Source organism: Acipenser ruthenus, chromosome 29, assembly GCF_902713425.1.
Source record: "Acipenser ruthenus chromosome 29, fAciRut3.2 maternal haplotype, whole genome shotgun sequence".
NCBI classification, from domain to species: Eukaryota; Metazoa; Chordata; class Actinopteri; order Acipenseriformes; family Acipenseridae; genus Acipenser; species Acipenser ruthenus.
Genome location: NC_081217.1, coordinates 2,968,668 through 2,988,342, shown reverse-complemented (window position 1 = coordinate 2,988,342; position 19,675 = coordinate 2,968,668). Strand labels below are relative to the sequence as shown.

The window sequence follows — 19,675 nt, the reverse complement described above, 5'->3', positions numbered from 1 at the left end:
TGCACAACAGTCATGCCCGATAAGACAGCCTCGATCTGGGTTTAAAACCCAGGTGTTGCACCACATGCTGTGACGCTTCAGAACCAGCATGCTTTAGGACAGATACTGGTTCATTCTTGCAACACAATATCATTCAATCTGATTTGATAAGCTGCATTGATAAAACCCATTCCACTCCACCAGCATGTTTAAAATAAATAATTCACACAAATACATCAGATATCATTTTTAAGGAATGCAGTGCTCGTTTATTTTTTTCCTTCTCGAAAAAAACATAAATATGTACAAAAACGAGTTAAAAAGGTACAGGTGCAGTTCAAGATCAGGACTCTTGTTTCTTTCGTTTCTTCACCTTTGTGTTGTTGCAATAGGAGGGGGGTTGCATGGGGAAAGGACACACACACACACACACACAAACAGCAAGCAGTCTTTGTGTTGCAGGTACAGGCAGTACTCATACAGCACACAACACATTGTGCTTCCTGGGTGCCGGTTACACAAATACAGCGAAACTGCAAACACAGAAGAGGAGAGACGCAGTTGTTGTGAAGCATCAGCTGTGCGAAGTGGTTGTGCAGCAACTGGCAGCACGTTATACCATTCAGTACCCCTGGCACTGGCCATGCCTGGAAGAGCTTTAGCAGCAGAAATAAATTCCATTCCAACAGACCCCATGTCTCTCGAACAATACGATCATTTAACATAAGAATTTGGTTACTTAATATCAACTGTACAAAGGGGTTACTTTCATTGTTCAGTGGAATACTGCCAGATACAATTGTTGCAAACTGATTGCAATAAACAAAGCCGCATTCGTCTTTGTGATAATCCAATCTAAACACATGTGTGTGTGATCATGCAATCTCCAGCAGCAGAACCCTCCTACCAGTATTCCTTCATAGATCAATATTATCTTATTTTGTATGTGATCTTATTCACAATACACAGAATCTTCCTTCTTTTATGATTAGATATGGGTTTTTTTTTCACCCAGGGTTAAACAGATTTGTTTGGAAACTATGGGAGTAGGGTTGACATTGATCAGTGGCAGTTTTATTCTAAGTTTTCCTGTATATTATTTTGTTGAAGAAGTTGTTCCACACAATGAGACACTCAAACACATCGAAATGAATGACATCAGATTTACTTCATACTACATTGAATTTTGAATCAACGAATTCAAGTATTGCACAAAAAAAAAAAAAAAAAAAATAGGATTAACAAAAACAGAGTAAATAAAAACAGCTGGCATAGGACAGTAGGCAGTTAAATCTGATCATGTCTGTACTATTAAGTAAATATGCCAGCTGTTTATTCACCAATAGGCCTAAATATTCGTTGTGCAAAAGTTGTTTAGATTTATAGACATTTAAAATATGCACTGTCACATTTTCACAGCCTTTATCTGATTTGCATTATAAAATCAATGGTATTTACAACTGGAAATAAATAAATAAATAAATAATAATAATCTTGAGATTTCTTAAATCAACGGATTGGATTTTATCACAATCCCGCTCCACTGACAGCGTGCATTGCAGCATCAGTAAGTTTGCAGGTAGTGCAGGATTGGAAGATCTTACAACTACACCACTTTGGTTTTGTGTCTGTTTAAACTGCGTCCTGATAAAGTGCTGATGAAAACCAGACAGTGCATATTCTATACAGTGCATTTACCCTGTAGAGTCAATTCAGCCCACCCTAATAAAACAATATACACAGAAGGGTATTCACATTGTTCTGGATTAAAACAAAACACATCTAGTAATCACAGAGGAGCCCAACACATCTTCAGAAGCAGATCCAGGCTGCATTTTAAGCAAAACAGAGCATGCAGAAACTACAGACACGTTTTTAAACCAGAAGCAGGATGTACCGTATTCATTTTACATTTGTCCCAAGCCAGAAAAAGACCAAACAAAATTACAATAAATCAATGAACTAGACAGATAGAAAAAATGAAATTACACATACATTTTCTTTAGCATTTCTATTCAAGCAATTATCTTTCTTTGAACAGTCGTCTATCGTCTCTCCAAAAAAACAAATGTGCATTTGCATCAGCTGCTGTTAACTGGGTTAGACTGGTATGGGTGTGGGTGTGGGTGTGGGTGTGGGGGGGTTGCATTACACTGAGAATCTGCAAAACAAATAGCCACTCATTGTGACCCATTAAAAAGCCACTGTTCCATGCAAAGGATAGTCATGCAATGGACAGGACAGCATCCTTTAATGGATTAAATACTTCAGATTTGTCACAAATGCACACTATACTGTATACACACACAAACAATCTATGCTTAAAATCGCTTCTGTTTCAAAACAGAATAAAAAATAAATTTCTGCCCAACACCTTCGAGTCCTTACTGATACCTGCAACTTCTTTTACTCATCTTGAAAACTTCATCCCCTTCATCTTCCCAGCTAATGGGTCTGACCCATCGAATCTGTGTTTCACACCCAGTTTACAGTGAGATCTCCACAGAGCCTCTCCTCTCCGGTTCAGTGTTTAACACTAGCGGCTTGATCACTCCCTCACACACACAGACTGCCTGACATACGACACCTTCACAAAACCCCCTCAGCACTTACATTTACCACCTGTTTATCACAACGAAACAGACAACTCAAAGCTTCAACCACTTTGCCAAAAGCATAGCCAGAGAAATAGAACACAAACTTTGGAACAGTGGAATGCAACCCCATTAGAACATTAGTAGCTTTATTTTAAAAGTACCACAGAAAGCCCTGTAGAGTTCCATGATAACCCACACACACAGAACAGTGTAAATTGACCAATTGAGATACATGGGGATCAGGCCAGGAGGAACGAGGCTTGTTAAACTGAATTTAATATTAAGCCCTTATTTCACAGCGATTATGAAAATTTTCTTTTTTTTCCTTTGTATTTTCAAACTTTATTTTCATAACAAACTTGACTTTTGAAATAAATGTCAATACACATGTCAATCATAGTATTAGCCTTTCACCCCTCCCTAAACAAACCATTTTCTTTACTCTCTTACCTTAAAGACATCGGCTTTACAAGCACCATTAAGCTTACACTTTGGCACAGAGCCCTGTTTGAACAGAAGGGAAGCTTCTCAATATTTAAGCTTTTCAGTTACAGTTTAACCTGACCTTTCTTCCACGCCAGTTGCCCTAGTGTTACAGCTTCATTCATGGTTTACTCTCTTTTTTTTCAGCTCTCAGGTTTGTCCTAAAAAGATGCTTAAAAGCACAACAAGAATGGTTCTCATAAAACAAAAAAACAATAGAAAAAGCGAACTGCACTGCAGCTTGGAATCTCGTGAGTGTCTCTGGTTATGAAGTATTGAAAGCACAGTCAGGCACTAAACAAGTCTCTGTCTCCGGCAGCAGCAGGGCTACACGTTGGACACCTTCTGTGTCTCCCACGCTTGGCGGATGCCATAGAGCCACTTGATGACGCGGGCGTTCCTCTCGATGATGGAGATGCCGTAGGGCTCGCGCTCGCTGGCTCTCTCCTCGGTCTGGCAGCTCTGCTCCGAGCTGGGCGTGCTGACGCTGGGGAGCTTGATGGAGACGATGTCGGAGCTGGCCCGGGCGAAGCGCTCCACGCCGATGCTCTCGATCTCCATGGGGTCCAGGCCGCAGTAGTTGAAGAAGCGCTCCAGGTCGGCGGTGGCCCGCGAGTAGCGGTCACTCAGGTCTGATTTGGAGCGATGCAAGGAGGGGTGTCCCCTTTTGGAACTCCTGGAACTGGTGGAGGAAATCCTGGTGTAGGCTGGGGAGGAGGGTGGGATAAGGTCGCAGACGCGAGGAGCGGTTTGTCGAACACACTGCTGCTGCTGCTGCTGCTGCTGCTGCTGTTGCTGCCGCTGCTGCTTAGGATGCTGTTGCACCGCATTGGGCCGCACGTCGACCCTCCGCACAGTCACTGAATTCGGAGACACCTTGGACAGGTTGCTGTAGCCGCCGGAGAGCTTGGCTTGTCCGTCTGGCTGTTTCTCCCACGTAGCGTTCACCCTCGGCGAGGAGCCCCCCGTTTCTGTTTTGGGGGACGGCGATGAGGACAGGGGGCTGTCACAGATGTTGATGAGGTTGTTAAGGATGTCGATGTTCAGGGCCCCCCTCCGGCCGCAGCCCTCGCCTCTCCGGAGGCCCAGGGGGATCTTGCGGGTGGGGGTGTTGATGGTGCGCAGGACCCCGGGGGACATCAGAGCCTTCTTGATCAGGGGCGGCTTCACCGGCTCCTGCTTGGTGCTGGCGACCTGCTGGCTCTTCACGTACTTGGCCTTGTCAGCCTCCAGTCTCTCCACGGCGCTCAGCTTTTTGGAGTTGGGCTCCAGCTGCCTGCGGAAGTACTCGGGCCCCTTGTTGAGGATCCGGAAAGGCATGGCGGAGGTGAAGGTTGCTCCGCACGACACTTGTTTAACCATTCTGTCTGCGTGCAAAGTTTCAACGGGCATACTGAGGAAAACGACAAGTTTTATTTGTTTGTCTTCCCTTATTTTCTTATTCTGTACAGCTTTTGCCTTATTCACAAAACACCCACTGGACTGTGGCAGGGGTCACATTCCATATCCGCTCGTCTCAATAGGCAAGGCACCAAAGGTTAACACAGCAGACCCTGAACAACAGAGAACCTGCTTTAAAAAAGAAAAGATTCCCAAAAACCGGCTTAGTGGGACGCACTGCCTTCCCTTTCGCTGGAGTGCTCTGGAAAACATGCAGTGTTCACAGAGCTGTTGTCTTGCAAGTTACTCCTGGCTTCTGAAAGATAAAAAAAAAAAAATCCTGTTAAGTTTTAACACTTGCTTTTCACACCCACAGCACAACATCAACAACAAAGCACAGCACAATACTATCCTTTAGAGAAGGCAGGAGTGTTTAATATTTGATACAGGCCACTCCCACCTCCCCAGTCCTTCCAGATGCTTCAGATCACCAGCCAATCCCAGAAGAACAAAGGGCTTCCAAAAGTGGGAGGCAACCCACTCATTGGCCACAGAAAAAAAGCGCTCTGGCCAATAAACTGCCACTGCTACTCCTCCCATTGACTAAACACTCCCACCGAATTTCCATTCAATTGAATTCCTGTTAGAGAAGGGGGAGGGAGAAATGAAGGCTGTAGGTAGACTTTCATCTTCAATCATATAATAAAATGGACTGCAATCTGCACAACCCTTGTACACAGTCTGGTAGCCCCGTTAATACAATAATCTGCCAAATAAACTAGGACAGTCCCACGCGCGTGGCGACCCAATCTTGCAAACGCTGCAGAACAAGCAGACGGACTCTAATCCTCCATACTGCAAATGATACTGTACCCTCAACTCAATAACAGATAGAAAGCACTGCCTACAAATCAGCAGGGGGTGTATTAAAACAGCAGCAATGTTATTCTGCAAACAGACACCAACAACTCGTTTTGACCCTCAGTATAATGCAATCCTTGTTGTGTTTACAAGCAGTGATTGCATCAGCCCAGCTATTTTGTTTTGCTTGTTCATTTTGTTTTTTTTAATGTCGTTCCTCTTAAGAGATTACCCCACTAGGACCGGTTCTTTCCAGTCCTGTGTTGTTCAGTTTTAATTATTTTTTTCAGTTAAAGATTAAGGAAATACTTTAATACGTTAAGACAAAGTGGCAAAACTCATAAAACCTGCAGGACAAAAAACCATGAACTTCTCTGCATGCAAACATGGAGGGGGAAGAAGTTCATGCAATCAAACACAATGAATTTGCAGGGATATGGAATTGATTTTGATTGAATCATCATCATCTACAGTTCTCCAATTCTTGCATTCTTATCACAAAGTTAATTCCTTTTGTTTGGTCTTCACAAAGCTTGAATGACCAGCTCCCTTTTAAGCCGAGATCAAATGGCCAAAAAGTCTTGGATTACACAAAACATGTTTATTTCCATCTTACTTCCTAAAAGATCACATTTCAGCATGCATACAGTTCCTTTATTTTTCTAACACCTGTACTGTACAGAAGCTGCAAAAAAAAAAAAAAAAAAAGGTTTTACGAATTCAAAAGATCACTCTAGAACAGTTGTAAGGCGATAGCTTCTGTGGAGACATAAGACTAAATAAATAAATAAATAAATAAATAAATAGATTTGCTGCCTGCATCCCTAAAATAGCAGCAGTTTCTTTATTTGACTTCCTCATATACAAGAACACACCACACACATATAAATGTTTAATGCTGGCCTAGGTCATGCACACAGCACCATTCGATTAGCTTACTGCTTTGCACATTGACACAGCACCAGCCGGGCAGACGCCTTGGTCTTACACACAGACCGGCGTTTCTACCACTGCAAAAACATTCAGTGAACAAGACTGCCTGTGTACCACTCTCCCTGAGGCAAGGCTAAGCTATTAGAACGGGACCCCCTACTATATATATATAATGCTCTGAAAAGGCTGAGTTTCTCAAGTTACTTAAGTTCCCATTATCAGCTCTTTGACATCACCCTAGCAATCCCTTTGTATTTCAAATCATAACCTAAACAGTGAATAGAAACATAATCCCAATATGATGCCAAAAAGCAAGACCTGGCTCCAGGCTACCATAACAATATTGTACAAACTTGTTCAATTGTTTAACAAAAGGTATTCAGCTATAGCTTAAAATCAAGCAGCTATCAAAAGGACATTGTATTGCCCACGACTGGAGACGATTGCACAAAGTAGCAGATAAAAAGAAATCTGCTTTTCAGTTTGAAGCCCCTCCTCTCCCAGCGCACACACAATTTAAACATGACGTACAACAGACACAAAAGGTCTGAGAGTCGACTTTTGATTTTAGCTTCTGACTCAATCATACCAAACAGGCATTACATGACTTAAGGGGAGGGAACCCCTCCACAACCTCCAACCACCTCAAAAATCACCAGACCGAGGGCTACAATGAACCAGGAAAGCAGCTGGCAGTCCCCTAGCTGCCCAGCAGAGGTCACTAGATCCTTCAACTGATGGCCAGGCAGGTGCTTTTAATACTGGGGCTGGCTTGCGATGCAAATCCAGCATTGGAGGATCATTCCAACAAGTTTACTAGGTGTAATTAAATGATGAAGTAGAGCTACGTTTGGACCTGGTTAGAGGTTTAACTGGTTCATCAAGGACATGGTTAGAGACCTGGACAAGCAGGGCGAAGGGTGCTTAACCCAGCTCCACTGTATCAGGTAATGAAGTGAGGGGAGTTTACCTGCATAACCAGTGAACCAACTGCAGCTGGGAACCTTCAGGAAATCACTAGCAAAGCCTCAGATTTAACCTGGCGTAGAAATGTATAAACCACACTTCCAGCAGTTCATGTTACAGGTCCAGTCCGATGGACAAGCTCACCATGGCCAGATCCAGCTTGTGAACCTGGTCAGCTCTAACAAGGTTTGTTAAAAGGTCATTTATCACCCTGTTGGTGACTGCCTTAAAAGAAAGTATTGCTGCCTTCTATACCTGACAGGATCTGCTTTCCTTGACCAGTGTCTGCTTTGTAAATTAGGAAGCATACAAGGTTACTGTCAAAATTCTCAGCCCCACACCAATGTGAACATGTCAAGAATCAGTGAAATTGCACCGTATATAACAGCTCTGCCCAAGGCTTTCCATAAGTGACATTTACAAACTTTCGAATTGACTTGAAATATTAACCAGGTGCTTTAGTTTCCTAAAACAATAAAAGAAAAGCAGGTAGAAACTGCCCAGCTTCAAGGTCAGGACACCTGGCAAAAAAACTTAGCAGCAAGAGACTGGCGGAGCGCTCTGATGCACGTTGCAGAGTGCACGGCTTATCTGCACAGAGACTCTGCTGGCCTGTTAAAAGAAAAAAGCACCAAAGTCCAAAGTATCCAAACTGTGGAGATAAGAGAAGAGTTATTGCTAAAGCGTGTGCAGTACCTTTTCACATTCTGATTTCAGTACAAAGTCTCATGGCATTTTCAGCTTGATCTAGTCTGGTCTCTTGCAAAGTTAGAAACATCTAGGCTACTTAATTCAAAGGACGAGCAGAAAGTGTTCAATAAAATGTACCACAGCCCAGAAGCAGTTTCCAAAAAGCTGCCACTGTAACCAATAACTGTTTGCAGCTTACTGTAGTCCAATAACTTAACAGACAACTGAAAATACTTTTAAAATAAATACAGACACACACACTCTTACTAACAAATTAAAAGTTAAATATAAAATTGAAAAATTACATGTTTTACAGAATAATTCTGATTTTTTGTTTTGTTTTGTTTTTTAAATAATTGCATTCTAACGTACATATCGATTCTCACCCAGCCACAACTGGCAGAAACAGACCCAGGACACAGCGATTGTGAGTATTCTGCTACTTTCACTGATTAAATGTATTTCTTTGCCAGTCGTCCCAGAATTGATTCTGTACCAAGCCCCTTCTAATCAGCTCTTGAGTTCAGTTTGATCATGCATGTCCACACATGTTTTAAAAGGAACCTCCATGACTGTCTTGCTTAGTTGAAGCGCAGTATAAACAAAAGAGAGAAAGAACACAGGGAAGCTACTGTACTAAACGCTGCATGGCTGTTTGTCAAAGCCTTTTACTGCAGAGTCCTGTACATTCCTCATTACTCACAAAAGCAGAGAAACACCTGTTAGTTACAAAACTAGAAACCCACACAGCAGGGATTTCATGCAAGGCAGTTTAAGTAGGTACGTTTGCTCTCACTTTGTAACTAATTGTTTGACCTTTTGTAGTAATTTACACTTTAAAAACAATCTGCTCCAATATAATTGTGCTATGGCAGAATGTCTTAAATTCAACGCTGAAATGTTACTTACAGTTTTTAAGAAGTCCAGCACAGTACAGTGTAAACTCCAGAACCCAATGCTAGTGTTTTTCCTGCTAGTGGTGTCTCACATACAGTACTGGGAGCAGACTCTGACTGACTGTCTGCAGGGTGTTCAAGAGGATCATTAGTGTGAAATGATCCTCCGCCCAAAATGATTCAGGAAGAAGCACTCAGCCAGGAAATTCATTCCGAGTCACATGGCAGCATGCCAAGGTGTACCTGTAAATAATGTGAGACTGTGTGACTCACCCCACCCCCACACTGGCTAAAGCTTCTGGAATTCCACAATTTCAGCATAACCTTATTAAATGCCCCCCAGATAAAGTTTTTTGTATTTTTTTTTTTTTTTTATCAGCTGTGCAATAAGCACTGTGGTATGCTCTTCATCTCCAGCTTTCAAAAATGGACACATTGACTTGGAGCCTGCTGCAAAAATTATTATACTTTTGTTTTGTTTTTAAAGCCCTGGATGTCATTTTGTTAACTGGTTACCGGACCATTTCTAACTCTCTCATGCCCCCCCCCCAAAGGATTTCCTCGTTTCCACTGCACATGGTGTGCATTACCAGTACATTAAAGGGTTTGGTATCCATCATATTGTAACATTCCCAGTGAAGAAAATAAAACTTCAGAACTAACTGGAAACCAGTCCCCGATCTCTGCAATAGATTTCTATACAGTACGTGCTGCATGGTGAACAGCCGAGGCTTGTTCATTCATTCAGCATCGCCCACAGCAAGCCAGCGACCAGAGGACCGTTTGGATAACAAAGTCGTTCGCAAAAATCAAAAAGTGGGATTCATTTTTGCTTGTCGCTTGCCACTTTCTATTGCATCTAACTTCAAGACTGGCACCAGAGCGCATACCAGCTCAGGTCCCTGCCTCGCCTACTGGAGCACAAACACGTCTCTGGTATCAGCCTGAAAGCACTTGCGTTTGTTACAAATCAAGACGGGGATACAGTATCTTCTCTTCAAAATATGCAATTAACTCCACCCTTTATTATTGCAAGGCTGTGGGATAAATCCACCCTTTGATCCAGCTTACACATATTCTATTAAACACATGCCTTCACAAGAACACACACACACACCTTATTACAAAAAGTACTGGAATCTCAATGCCAGATATACACACAATGAGGACTATTTGGGGGAGGGGGGGGTTACTTAAGGTAGAGCTAGTTTTTTGATAAATAAATCTCGTTTTGATCTCAATTGTATTTAGCCAACATGATTTTGGAAGCAGTTTAACACTTTGGTACTGCAATAATAATAATAATAATAATAATAATAATAATAATAATAATAATCTCTTTAAGGCTCGATTCGTTTGTATTTTTCCACACAAACATCAGGTTTAAAGAAGTGACATCTCCTACAACATGCATTTGCCTAAATACGGATTTGTTAACACAGATCAAAAGGGCTGTCCCCTAGGCAGACAGTTTGTTATTTACATACAGCAAGCACCTGCAGAGTTTCAGTACGCCTTTAAAACAAATACATGCCTCCGCTCCTGATTATCTAAACAGGACGCAGCCGTGTTAGGGTAGCAGTGCAAAAGCAGATGCAGGCTGCGGAATAATAAAACCTGCACAACCACGCAGACCCTGAAAAGAAGGCTGCTTTATTATTTCAGGGCTTGTTTTGTGGTTTCACTTTTTCTTCTTTGCCCTCATTTGTGCTGAAGCAAACAGAATAGACCCCTTTTTATGAAACAGGAAAGAACCCTGAACACAAAATTCTGGTTACACTGGTAATCCACTGAAAAATGCCTGCGGCTCATGCAAAAACACAAACCAACCTGGCTCTGTCAGTGGCTGATCGCTTTTTACCAAATGGAACAAGGGCTGCTGCTGCTAATTACCAAGCCGGACAGCTTAGATACAACACAGGAGTGCAATAAAAGAGGGATCTCACTAAACGAGTCAGGGCGATCACCCCTGCTGCAGTGGCAGTGTATTAATTCAATACATGCAAAGCTGATTAGTAGCTCCTCCAACCGTTTCCAGTTCGAGCTCTGAATCAATCCATGTGTGCGGGGAAAGCGGAAAGCTAAAGAGACTGACAAGACAAATCAAACTTTAATCAGAAGCCTGCCTGTGGCTTTCAGGGAGGAATGTTCATTAGGAGGTAGAAGGCCCTTTGGCAATCAACTGCCATATGGTGTGTAAGCCTGGGCAGAACTACCGCCTAGGCATCACAGAAGAACCGCCACACACACACACGTTGCGTTCACAGCATCTCCATTACCTAAAAGTGCCCTGTGATATCCTTTTTCCCCCCGAACACAATCAGGGCTGTTTTCAAACCCTTTCTTTACATGTTCCAAGTCACTAATTAGAAGGCATGCAACCCAAGCCTGTTATAAATGATTCACAGCAGCTGTGAATAACCAGGAGAGCTTTTCAGGTTAGCAGCCACGTATCTAGGGCTGTAATGATTCACTGTGCGTCGGTGAATCGTAATACTTTCTTTCCATGATATATTGTATTATAATAGGAGTATGCATAGTTTGCATCGCGATACAAGACCAAAAGCCCAACAGAGCTCCATCACCAAATGATTCTTGAATGAATAATTGTGTTTTATAGTTGCTACGGATACATATGTCTTTTAACAAAATGTCCATCATTAAATGACTGTGCATCACAGAAGTAGCCAATCACATGCATTGTAATACAGCGTGCATTGCGTCCTGCACATCGCAATACGAATCACATCATGAGATCCGTGTACCGTTACACCCTGACTAGTATCCCCAGAATCCTTCACAATCCAGAGACAAGAGAGGGGGGTTGTTGAAATCACATTGCCGGCTTCAGTGGGCGTTTCGTTTTCCAGAAACAGATCCCAAGAAAGCTTGTAGCTCTAATATTGCAGCTCATATTAAGCTGTGCTCAGCTGCAATACTAAACCAAAAGACGAAACAAATCCCTGCAAAGACACACCTGTCACAGTCTGAATTATTTGAAGCAGGACCCCCAGGGCACTGGACTGTCCTAACCCGATTGTACATTAAAACAATACTGTACAGGGTCCTGACCTCTGCCATCGCAAACAAAAGGCACAGCACAGCACAGGGATCCTTTAATTGGTTTCTTTTTAAATACAACGCATTTAAAGCTATGGTGATTGAGTAGGTGATTGAGTAGTTCATGACAGAAGACAGTGATACACTTGGAAAGCAACAGGCAATTACTATAATAAAATCGGCAATATAATTTGCTACAGTTTGCATTTTTGTCCATTAGTAAACATGAATCAGCTCAGAGGGGGTTTGAATCATACAGCAGGAAGAAATACAGCCTTTCTAAGTGTCAGCAGTTTCTAATAACATCATGGATCTCTCCTCCCGCCTGCCCTCTCTTCAGTACAGTGCATCATTCAACCCACATGTACACTATACGTAACCCTCCTGATTGCACGCTGTCCAGAGCTGGCACCACAAGCAGGATCATGATGAATAAGTCAAGCAACGACGAAAGCAGATTAGGGCATGTGCTGCTCATGGAGCATATGCACAGGGCCCTGGGGTACCTCTCCTCCTGCACACCCCCAGCCTCCCAACGGGTAAAAGGCCTGCCATCTCTCCACTGCCAAGACATCTCAGAAGAATTACTGGAATGGGGCGCTCACTGGACCTAGCAGAAATCGTTTCCTCCAGAGGCACAGTTAAGGGGTGCAATTGGGGAAGATAACGTTTTTCTTCCCCCGACACATGGCGTCTTCCTTCAGTGATGATTCTTACACAGCACCTGCCCTACCCCACATTCATCCCCCCCCCCCCCCCCTGGACCCACTCCTCTCCCATTTAACTGGAGTTACTGTTGTCTTTCAAAATCAATGGCTTTCCTTTGTCTCTGATTGACACAAGAGGGGATCTTGGCTTGAAGTGAAAGCCCACAACACTCAATGAGATCACCAAGTACTCACTGAAAATAATAGCACTAGTGATAAAAAAAAAACAAGTTGCACAAATTAATGAACCATCAAGCAAGTGACAAGCCAACATCTGCAGTGTGTAGGAAACAACAATTCAAATGAGCAGACTGGTGTCTGTTTACATGCCCGCTGGAGAGTAAACAGTACTGACACCAGGTTTGAAGGACTTCCAAACAGCCCTGTCACTGCTCTGGGGCGATTTCTATAGTATTAACAAAACCCATTAAATATATGTTAAAGACATTGAGAAAGACTTCCAGTGGAAACAACGCCATTGACGGTATTATGGGTTAGGTTTTAGGGTTTATTTTATGAAAGGACTCCACTGTAACTTATTTAGTTAATTTATTTCTATATATAACTTTATATAAATGTATGCATAATGCCAACATCATTAAACAGTTCAACCTGAAAGCTCAATATTTATACTGACAAGTGTCAATTCAGCACGTTGACTTTTTCAATGAAGATTCTTCAACCAGCAGCCTACTGTAGATACAGTAGCTGCCTGTACTATTGGTGAGCACTACATCTACTAAAGTGTGCCCTAAAAACAGTCAAACCACAGTATAGCCTTGGGGAACTGGTTTTAAGAGAGTTTGCCGATGGTCTCCAAACATCATGAAGAGTTTAAAAACCCTTAGTCTACTGTAGGTCTTCATGCATTTTATTATTTATTTATTTTAGGCACTACAGTAAGTCTAATAGAAAGATGACATGCCAAACCTCAATGCAAATACATTGCACCCCCCACTGCCCCAGATCAAAGGGTACAAACAGTATCAGCAGTAACATTAGAGCCTCAGCTGCAAGCGAGGCAGATCACAAGACGTGCCGTTACTTATAGAACTGCTGACACGGCAGCTTTTAAAAAAGAAAAAACAAGCACACAGTGCATCCTTCACAGAACATCAGTCTGTAGAGTTCGAGAAAAAAAATATGCATTATAAAATAAGACACATGGATAGAACACTTCACATGGTACAATTCTGCACACAGTGACTGAAGGGGAATACGCGACTGCTGGGCATTTGCAATGGTTCACTTCTTTAGTGGACCTGTAGAACATGAAACCCATCTCAGATCCTGATCGTGGTCAGTGATGATCGTCCTTGATTGAGCATGTGTCAAACACTCAACATGCAGCTCCCCAGCTCCATTTCCAGGGGTGCCTCACTTTACACCACAGTGTAGTGATCATCATCCAGCCCTGGTCTGGTCTGGAAAGCCAAGCAGCAGAGGCACTGACGAATGTGAATCCAAAGCTGGGATAGAAAAGGCACATACTGTACAACCTGCTATTTGTGTTAACCAAGAAAAGAAAAGCTTTATAAAGTTAGCCAGTCCCCACCTGTTGCACCAGTACAGTGAATCTTCAGTACCTGCAGCGTTTCTGTGCCAAGCACCTCGACACAATGAAGTGTGAAACTCTCTCCTTGCCCTTAATCCCAGACCGTCCCTTACATCATCACCGCGCACACGTTTCAGGGCAGTGCTGCTCAGTACAAGTCTTGGCAGGCACCGGAGTTTGCAATGTATTTTTTTTTTTTTTATTTCAGCCTGTTCCTGGATGTCAACACAGTATTTTTTATACCCGTATTAATCTTTTGCTGCAATGACGGCACAACATTGTTTAAAATATCACAAAACAACAAATAGGCCAAATTTAAAAAGAAAAAAATAATAATAAATGCTTTCTATACAGTACAGCATGTTAAAGAGCTGTTTGACACAATTTAATTTCTTACTCAAAATGCTTTACTTAAACACAGCTACAGTACCGGTACAGATGAGGCATGTCTCCTATCGAGAGATTAGGAAGCATTCTTTAAACATCTTTTACAGAAACGGTTGACTTCATTTGCAGAGACTGCTGGTTCACTAACAGCATGTACAGTGTCTGCTCTTCTCATTACAAAGTCTATTCCATCAGACAGATCCCTGAGAGGATATCCCCAGTTCACACCAGGCACAGGCAGGTCAAACGCAGCCATGAACCACCCCAACCCACCCACCCCCCCCCCCCACACACACACACACCGAAGGCAAGGCCTCAGTCTACTGCTTTCAGCCTAGTTCCACAGTACTTCATCTTTCAACATCATTGTACTGTGGCACAAGAGTAGACCTGTGGACAGACACAGATACCTGCATACAGGTATAGTTCTGGTGCTTTTAAACTAGAATGGACAAGATCCTCACGGCAATACGACACACAGCAATTAGAGGCAGACACATACAAGGAAGCATTAGTAACACTTGATGAACCCATTATATTATTGGTAACGTAACTGTGCATCAATACATGACTAATACCTCTTTTCCCTTTCGACACAGGTAAACTAAATGCGTCATCTTCCTGCACAACATTGTTCACACAACCCCAGCAGCGTTGCCTTGTCTTCAGCAGCTGGTCTAGATAAGTCCTGGTTTACTGAGAAGTTATTATCCAGTTACAGACTGTAAATTCAGCAAAGAATTACAGACAGATGAAGCACAGAATGACAATCTAGGAGCCACACTGTTCGACTGACTTGCTGAACTGCTTTAAAACAGGTTTTTAGTACATTCCCCTTCCAAGTACAGAACCTAATCTTCTAATGGGAATACCTCCATATTCTTATTAAAACGTCCCAGCTTTACAGAACTACACTTTTGCCCTACTTCATATTATATATGGCTGATTTTTGTTCTTGTTTATTTATTTTATTTTCTCAAATGTTATTACATGTATATTGAATTACTAGGCGATCAACCTTAATTGAAGTCTTTCTGTATAGTATGCCATGGATTTTTGCTTCAAGTGTTATACCTTAGTCCCAAGGGTTCCATCATCATCATTATTAACTTCATAATAAAATAAAGTGATAAATTCAAGTACAGGTGGCGTTAATGATAGGGTGGAAATCTGAGGTTTTTCAGAAGCGTCTTCGTAATCGGCTTCTTCAAATGTCACGGCTTGTATTGTTACAGCAAAGCAAACAGGATGTGCAGTCTATTAGAGATTTATAATGTGTCTGGTGTATTTAGAGCCCACACAGGAGACCAGAAAAGGCTTCCATCAGAAGTGAGACAATCATTACACAACACCGTTAGGCTTCAAATTATAACAGTGATTAGGTGCTGGCGCAATACAGTAGCTTTTACTGGTCCAGCTTCCCGAAATCCCTGTGTAATCCCAAATCCCATTACTGGAAAGGGAAGACATCCGCAACAAAGGGAAAATCAACACCATCCAAGAGAATATTCCTGTGCATACAGGATTACAGTTTTCAAGACAATGCGACTGCATTGATGCGTCCCACAGCCTTACATAAACAAACCTGAATGGATATTGCACAGGAAATTGTTCATGCAGAATAAGCACGGCGAACGGGAAGGTTCACACAACATTGAATTAACTGTAAGGACTGACGCAGAATAAGGCTGCCGGCACATGGATGCCTATTGGGAGGTTGCATTAAGACAGGGAAAGTTTGTCATGGGGGGGGAGAAACAAACCAAAAACTCGAATAGCAATAAGATTAGAGCATGTTACTATCTTATTTGTCTTTTTGTGAGGCAGGTCTAGAAGTGAATGGTTGTGCATAAAGACAGTGACCTCACAGCATATTAAAGAATCACATTGGATTGGGTTGTACCTGTATATTCTGTGTACAGTAGTACTCTGTGCAGGGATTTTTGAAAGCTGGACGGGGATCGCTATTCAGATATACATGCATATACTGCAGGTTTCTATACCTAGCAGTGGCTCAACCCCCGGTCATGCTTGGGAATGTGCAGACAGAACTCTGAGATCTGAACTGATTACATCTCAATTGACAGGGCCTGTATATAAATGTCATGTTACTAAGGTGAGGGAGCCCGACTGTGCCAGACCCAGGAACGACAGTCAGGGTGCAGGGTTACTTACACATATTCTCATATTGCACTAGACTACAAGAAGTGCGGGAGAGTTTTAACAGAAATACATGTTCATAAGAACTGTTGTTGTGTGAGGGGAAAAAAAAAACCTGCAATTGATCACAGGATGAGCTCCTGCTCAAAATAAAAGCAGCACCGATTCAGCAAGGTAACCGATTAGGCAGCCTGCTCAATTCACGACACAGCACCTAGAGATCCGCTCCAGGCAGGAAAACGGCGTTCAAGTACATACCTTTTCAGGTTCTATTCAATTGAAGACAGCAAATCACAAAGGGGACGGAGGATAACAATGTCTTTTCATTCGACCAGTGTTAGGCCTATGTCAAGCCTCGAGCAAAACGCAGTGAATTGCAGTGTCTTGCTCATCGTACGTGTCTGCTCTAGTTTGTGCAGTGGAAATGCCTGGGGAACTGGTTACCATGTTTGGACATGCCAACACGCTAATCATTCTCTCACGGGCTGATCAGATTTAATGCATTCGATTGAGTTTTAATTACCTGTGCAATAATACAATACGCTGGATTTATCAAATGCATCGCAAAATAGCGTTATTTACTGTAACGTGTGCAATTATTCTCTGCACCTTAGTAGCCTATGCGCAGCACACGTGTTACTTTACAACGTGTACCGCCATAAAACCGAGTATAACGTAATGGCGTGTTTTCAATACAACTAATTAAAAAAAAACTAATGAATATGGTAACATAACAACTTACTTACCCCGAGGCTGTACACCGGAAAACAGGTCGGACAGCCACGCTAACTCAATACAGATACACGTTTCAAATTCAGCGCGGACGACACCAATGCAGCATTGGAAGAGGGGAAGACCGAATTATCCTGCGCGAATAAACACCTTGTATCCAATCTAATATTAAAATATATATTACTATAATACAATATTAAGATAAGTATAGTTATTAAAATATATTGAAGCATATTTGGCTATTTTATTGCTAGCTTGATTTTATAAGGAATTATCAACACCGCCATTTTTCAAAAAATGGTGCGTTCGAATCGCTGGAATTGGTGAATGTAGAAGTTTGGAAGACGCAAAAAAGCTGTTTCTAGGCAACGTGCGGACGTGCTTTTAATCGGTAACGTCCTCATTGAAAATGATCCGGCCAGCTGTTGTGTTTTGACCGCTTTTAGCTTCCAATGGCCTTATTGTAATGGACAGGGAACCAGCGAATCGTATGTGTTGTTATTTTTTGAGCATCAACAATAGTGATTGCAAAATTAGTTGCAGACTTTCCACTGGAGCAATTAATTGACCTTCTTGTAACAATTTCTTATTGATGTCTGTTTGTTTTGTAAAAACAAGTTAAAAGAGCATTTGGAACTGGAGTGGTGACAAAAGTTTTATTTCCATTTTTTTTAACCTTATTAAACTTTCTGTCTGCTTTATCCAACTGTGACTCGGACCCATTGAGGAGAAAAGGCTTTATTTAATTTTTAGAAATTTCAAACAGTTTGTGTGAACTCAATAGAGTTTGATAAGTTGCCCTCTCAAAACTTTGAAAAAAGCATATATATATATGCATTATACAATGGATAGATTATGCACATGGTGACTGAAGGGGAGCGCTGTATACTGTCCTGTAATAATGTAATTAACCCATAAAGACAACTCCTTCCAGTGACGTGTTGTGTAAAGTTGACCAGGTGTACAGTCACATTATAACCCTTTTAATAGTATACCAGGGGGATTCCTAGTAAAGAAGGAAGTCTTGCTTGCAAACTGAGGACACGACTACAGTCAGAGTTTACTAACTTGGCTACTATTTTATATCACATATGAAAACGAGCCGTCTGTTTTTTGTTAGGATAATGGCATTCGACTCACATTATTATACCACCATGCAAATATTCAGTATGGAAAAGTGAGTTTAATCATGTCAGATTCTGCGGTTATTGCTCTCAGATGCAAATGAAACATTCGTGGGCCTGTGAAGGCTTAATCCATCCAGGCAATTCTTGCTTAACAGGGAGGAGTTTTATGCTGCACTGAAAGTCTACGCACTGCAGTGGACAATTGCCAGTGATTATTTTCCATTTCTTTTACGTGTTGTTTTCCAATCAAAGCATGTGATCAGTCTCAAACAGATTTAGGCTGATGCTCTGCCAAACGCCTTTGGAAATATACTGGTTTTAAAACCGGTCCCTGAATTGAAATACTGCCTCTCTTTATCGCTACAGGAATCCTGCTGTGGTTTTCCCCAGGGGTGATTTATTGTAAGAGGTCTGCATTTGCTCTTGTTTTAGAATTGATGTTTATTCTCCTGCCACAACACTAAATACAATTCCTGTGTTATGAGAAATACGGTCCAAATTCAGTGACACAGGAGGTGAACAGGGAAGAGCTGTGGCTGCAGAAATACCCTCACTGACCTTGTCTTCTATGTATTGTTGTTGTGTTATTGTGGAGCGTGCGGTGTTGGGCAATACACTGCTGTTATGGATTGTGTCCCCTGTCGGTGAGATGAGAGGAGGCTGCAGGCTCTTAAACCACCAGACGAGCCTGGCTCTTTTGCATTGTGGTTAAGGTGCTCGCTTGGAGTGCGCGGGGTCTCTGGTTTGCACCCAGCCTCAGCCCTGTTACATCGGTGCAATGACCCAGATCTCATAGACTGGCTGCAGCTGATCGCTGAGCTTAAAGGGGGAAGAATAGGTGCCCCCCCCCCTCCCCCGGTACAATTGGTTAAATATAACTTCCCTTTTTTCTGAATTGCCCAACTAGATGTTTAGAATCGTTCTTGTCTTTAACCTGGAATTGTCGGTGCTCGCCCAGTTTGTTTTCATTTGGAAATTCAAAGATCATTTCTTCAGAATCCTGTATTCTTTGAAGCCTGGGTCGTTCCTTTCAGCAGAATCCCTCTTTTCATAAACGCGTAACACCACATGCCTTTGCTTGTTCTTTTCACTGCTTCTCCAGGTTTCCTAAATCACACGTTTCTCTCTAACACAATGGCTTAAACATGAATGCACATGTCCC

At 42.2% G+C, this 19,675-nt stretch overlaps 1 protein-coding gene across 3 annotated transcripts; it reads right to left on the bottom strand.

Moving 5' to 3' along the window:
* Positions 1 to 222: 222 nt before the first annotated feature.
* On the bottom strand, positions 223 to 17,742 carry LOC117963844 (protein FAM110A-like). Of its 3 annotated transcripts, none has more exons than XM_059003820.1 (2): positions 17,397 to 17,742; positions 223 to 4,755 (listed from the first exon to the last, which is right to left on the bottom strand). In XM_059003820.1, exon 2 carries the CDS (start codon positions 4,449 to 4,451, stop codon positions 3,387 to 3,389), a length of 1,065 nt encoding a protein of 354 aa, XP_058859803.1. In that variant the 5' UTR covers positions 4,452 to 4,755; positions 17,397 to 17,742; the 3' UTR covers positions 223 to 3,386. The 3 variants fall into 3 exon arrangements, with proteins under 3 accessions (XP_058859803.1, XP_058859802.1, XP_034761132.2); XM_059003819.1 differs by having other exon boundaries at positions 17,401 to 17,742; XM_034905241.2 differs by lacking the exon at positions 17,397 to 17,742 and adding an exon at positions 8,799 to 8,930.
* Between the last annotated feature and the right edge of the window lie 1,933 nt (positions 17,743 to 19,675).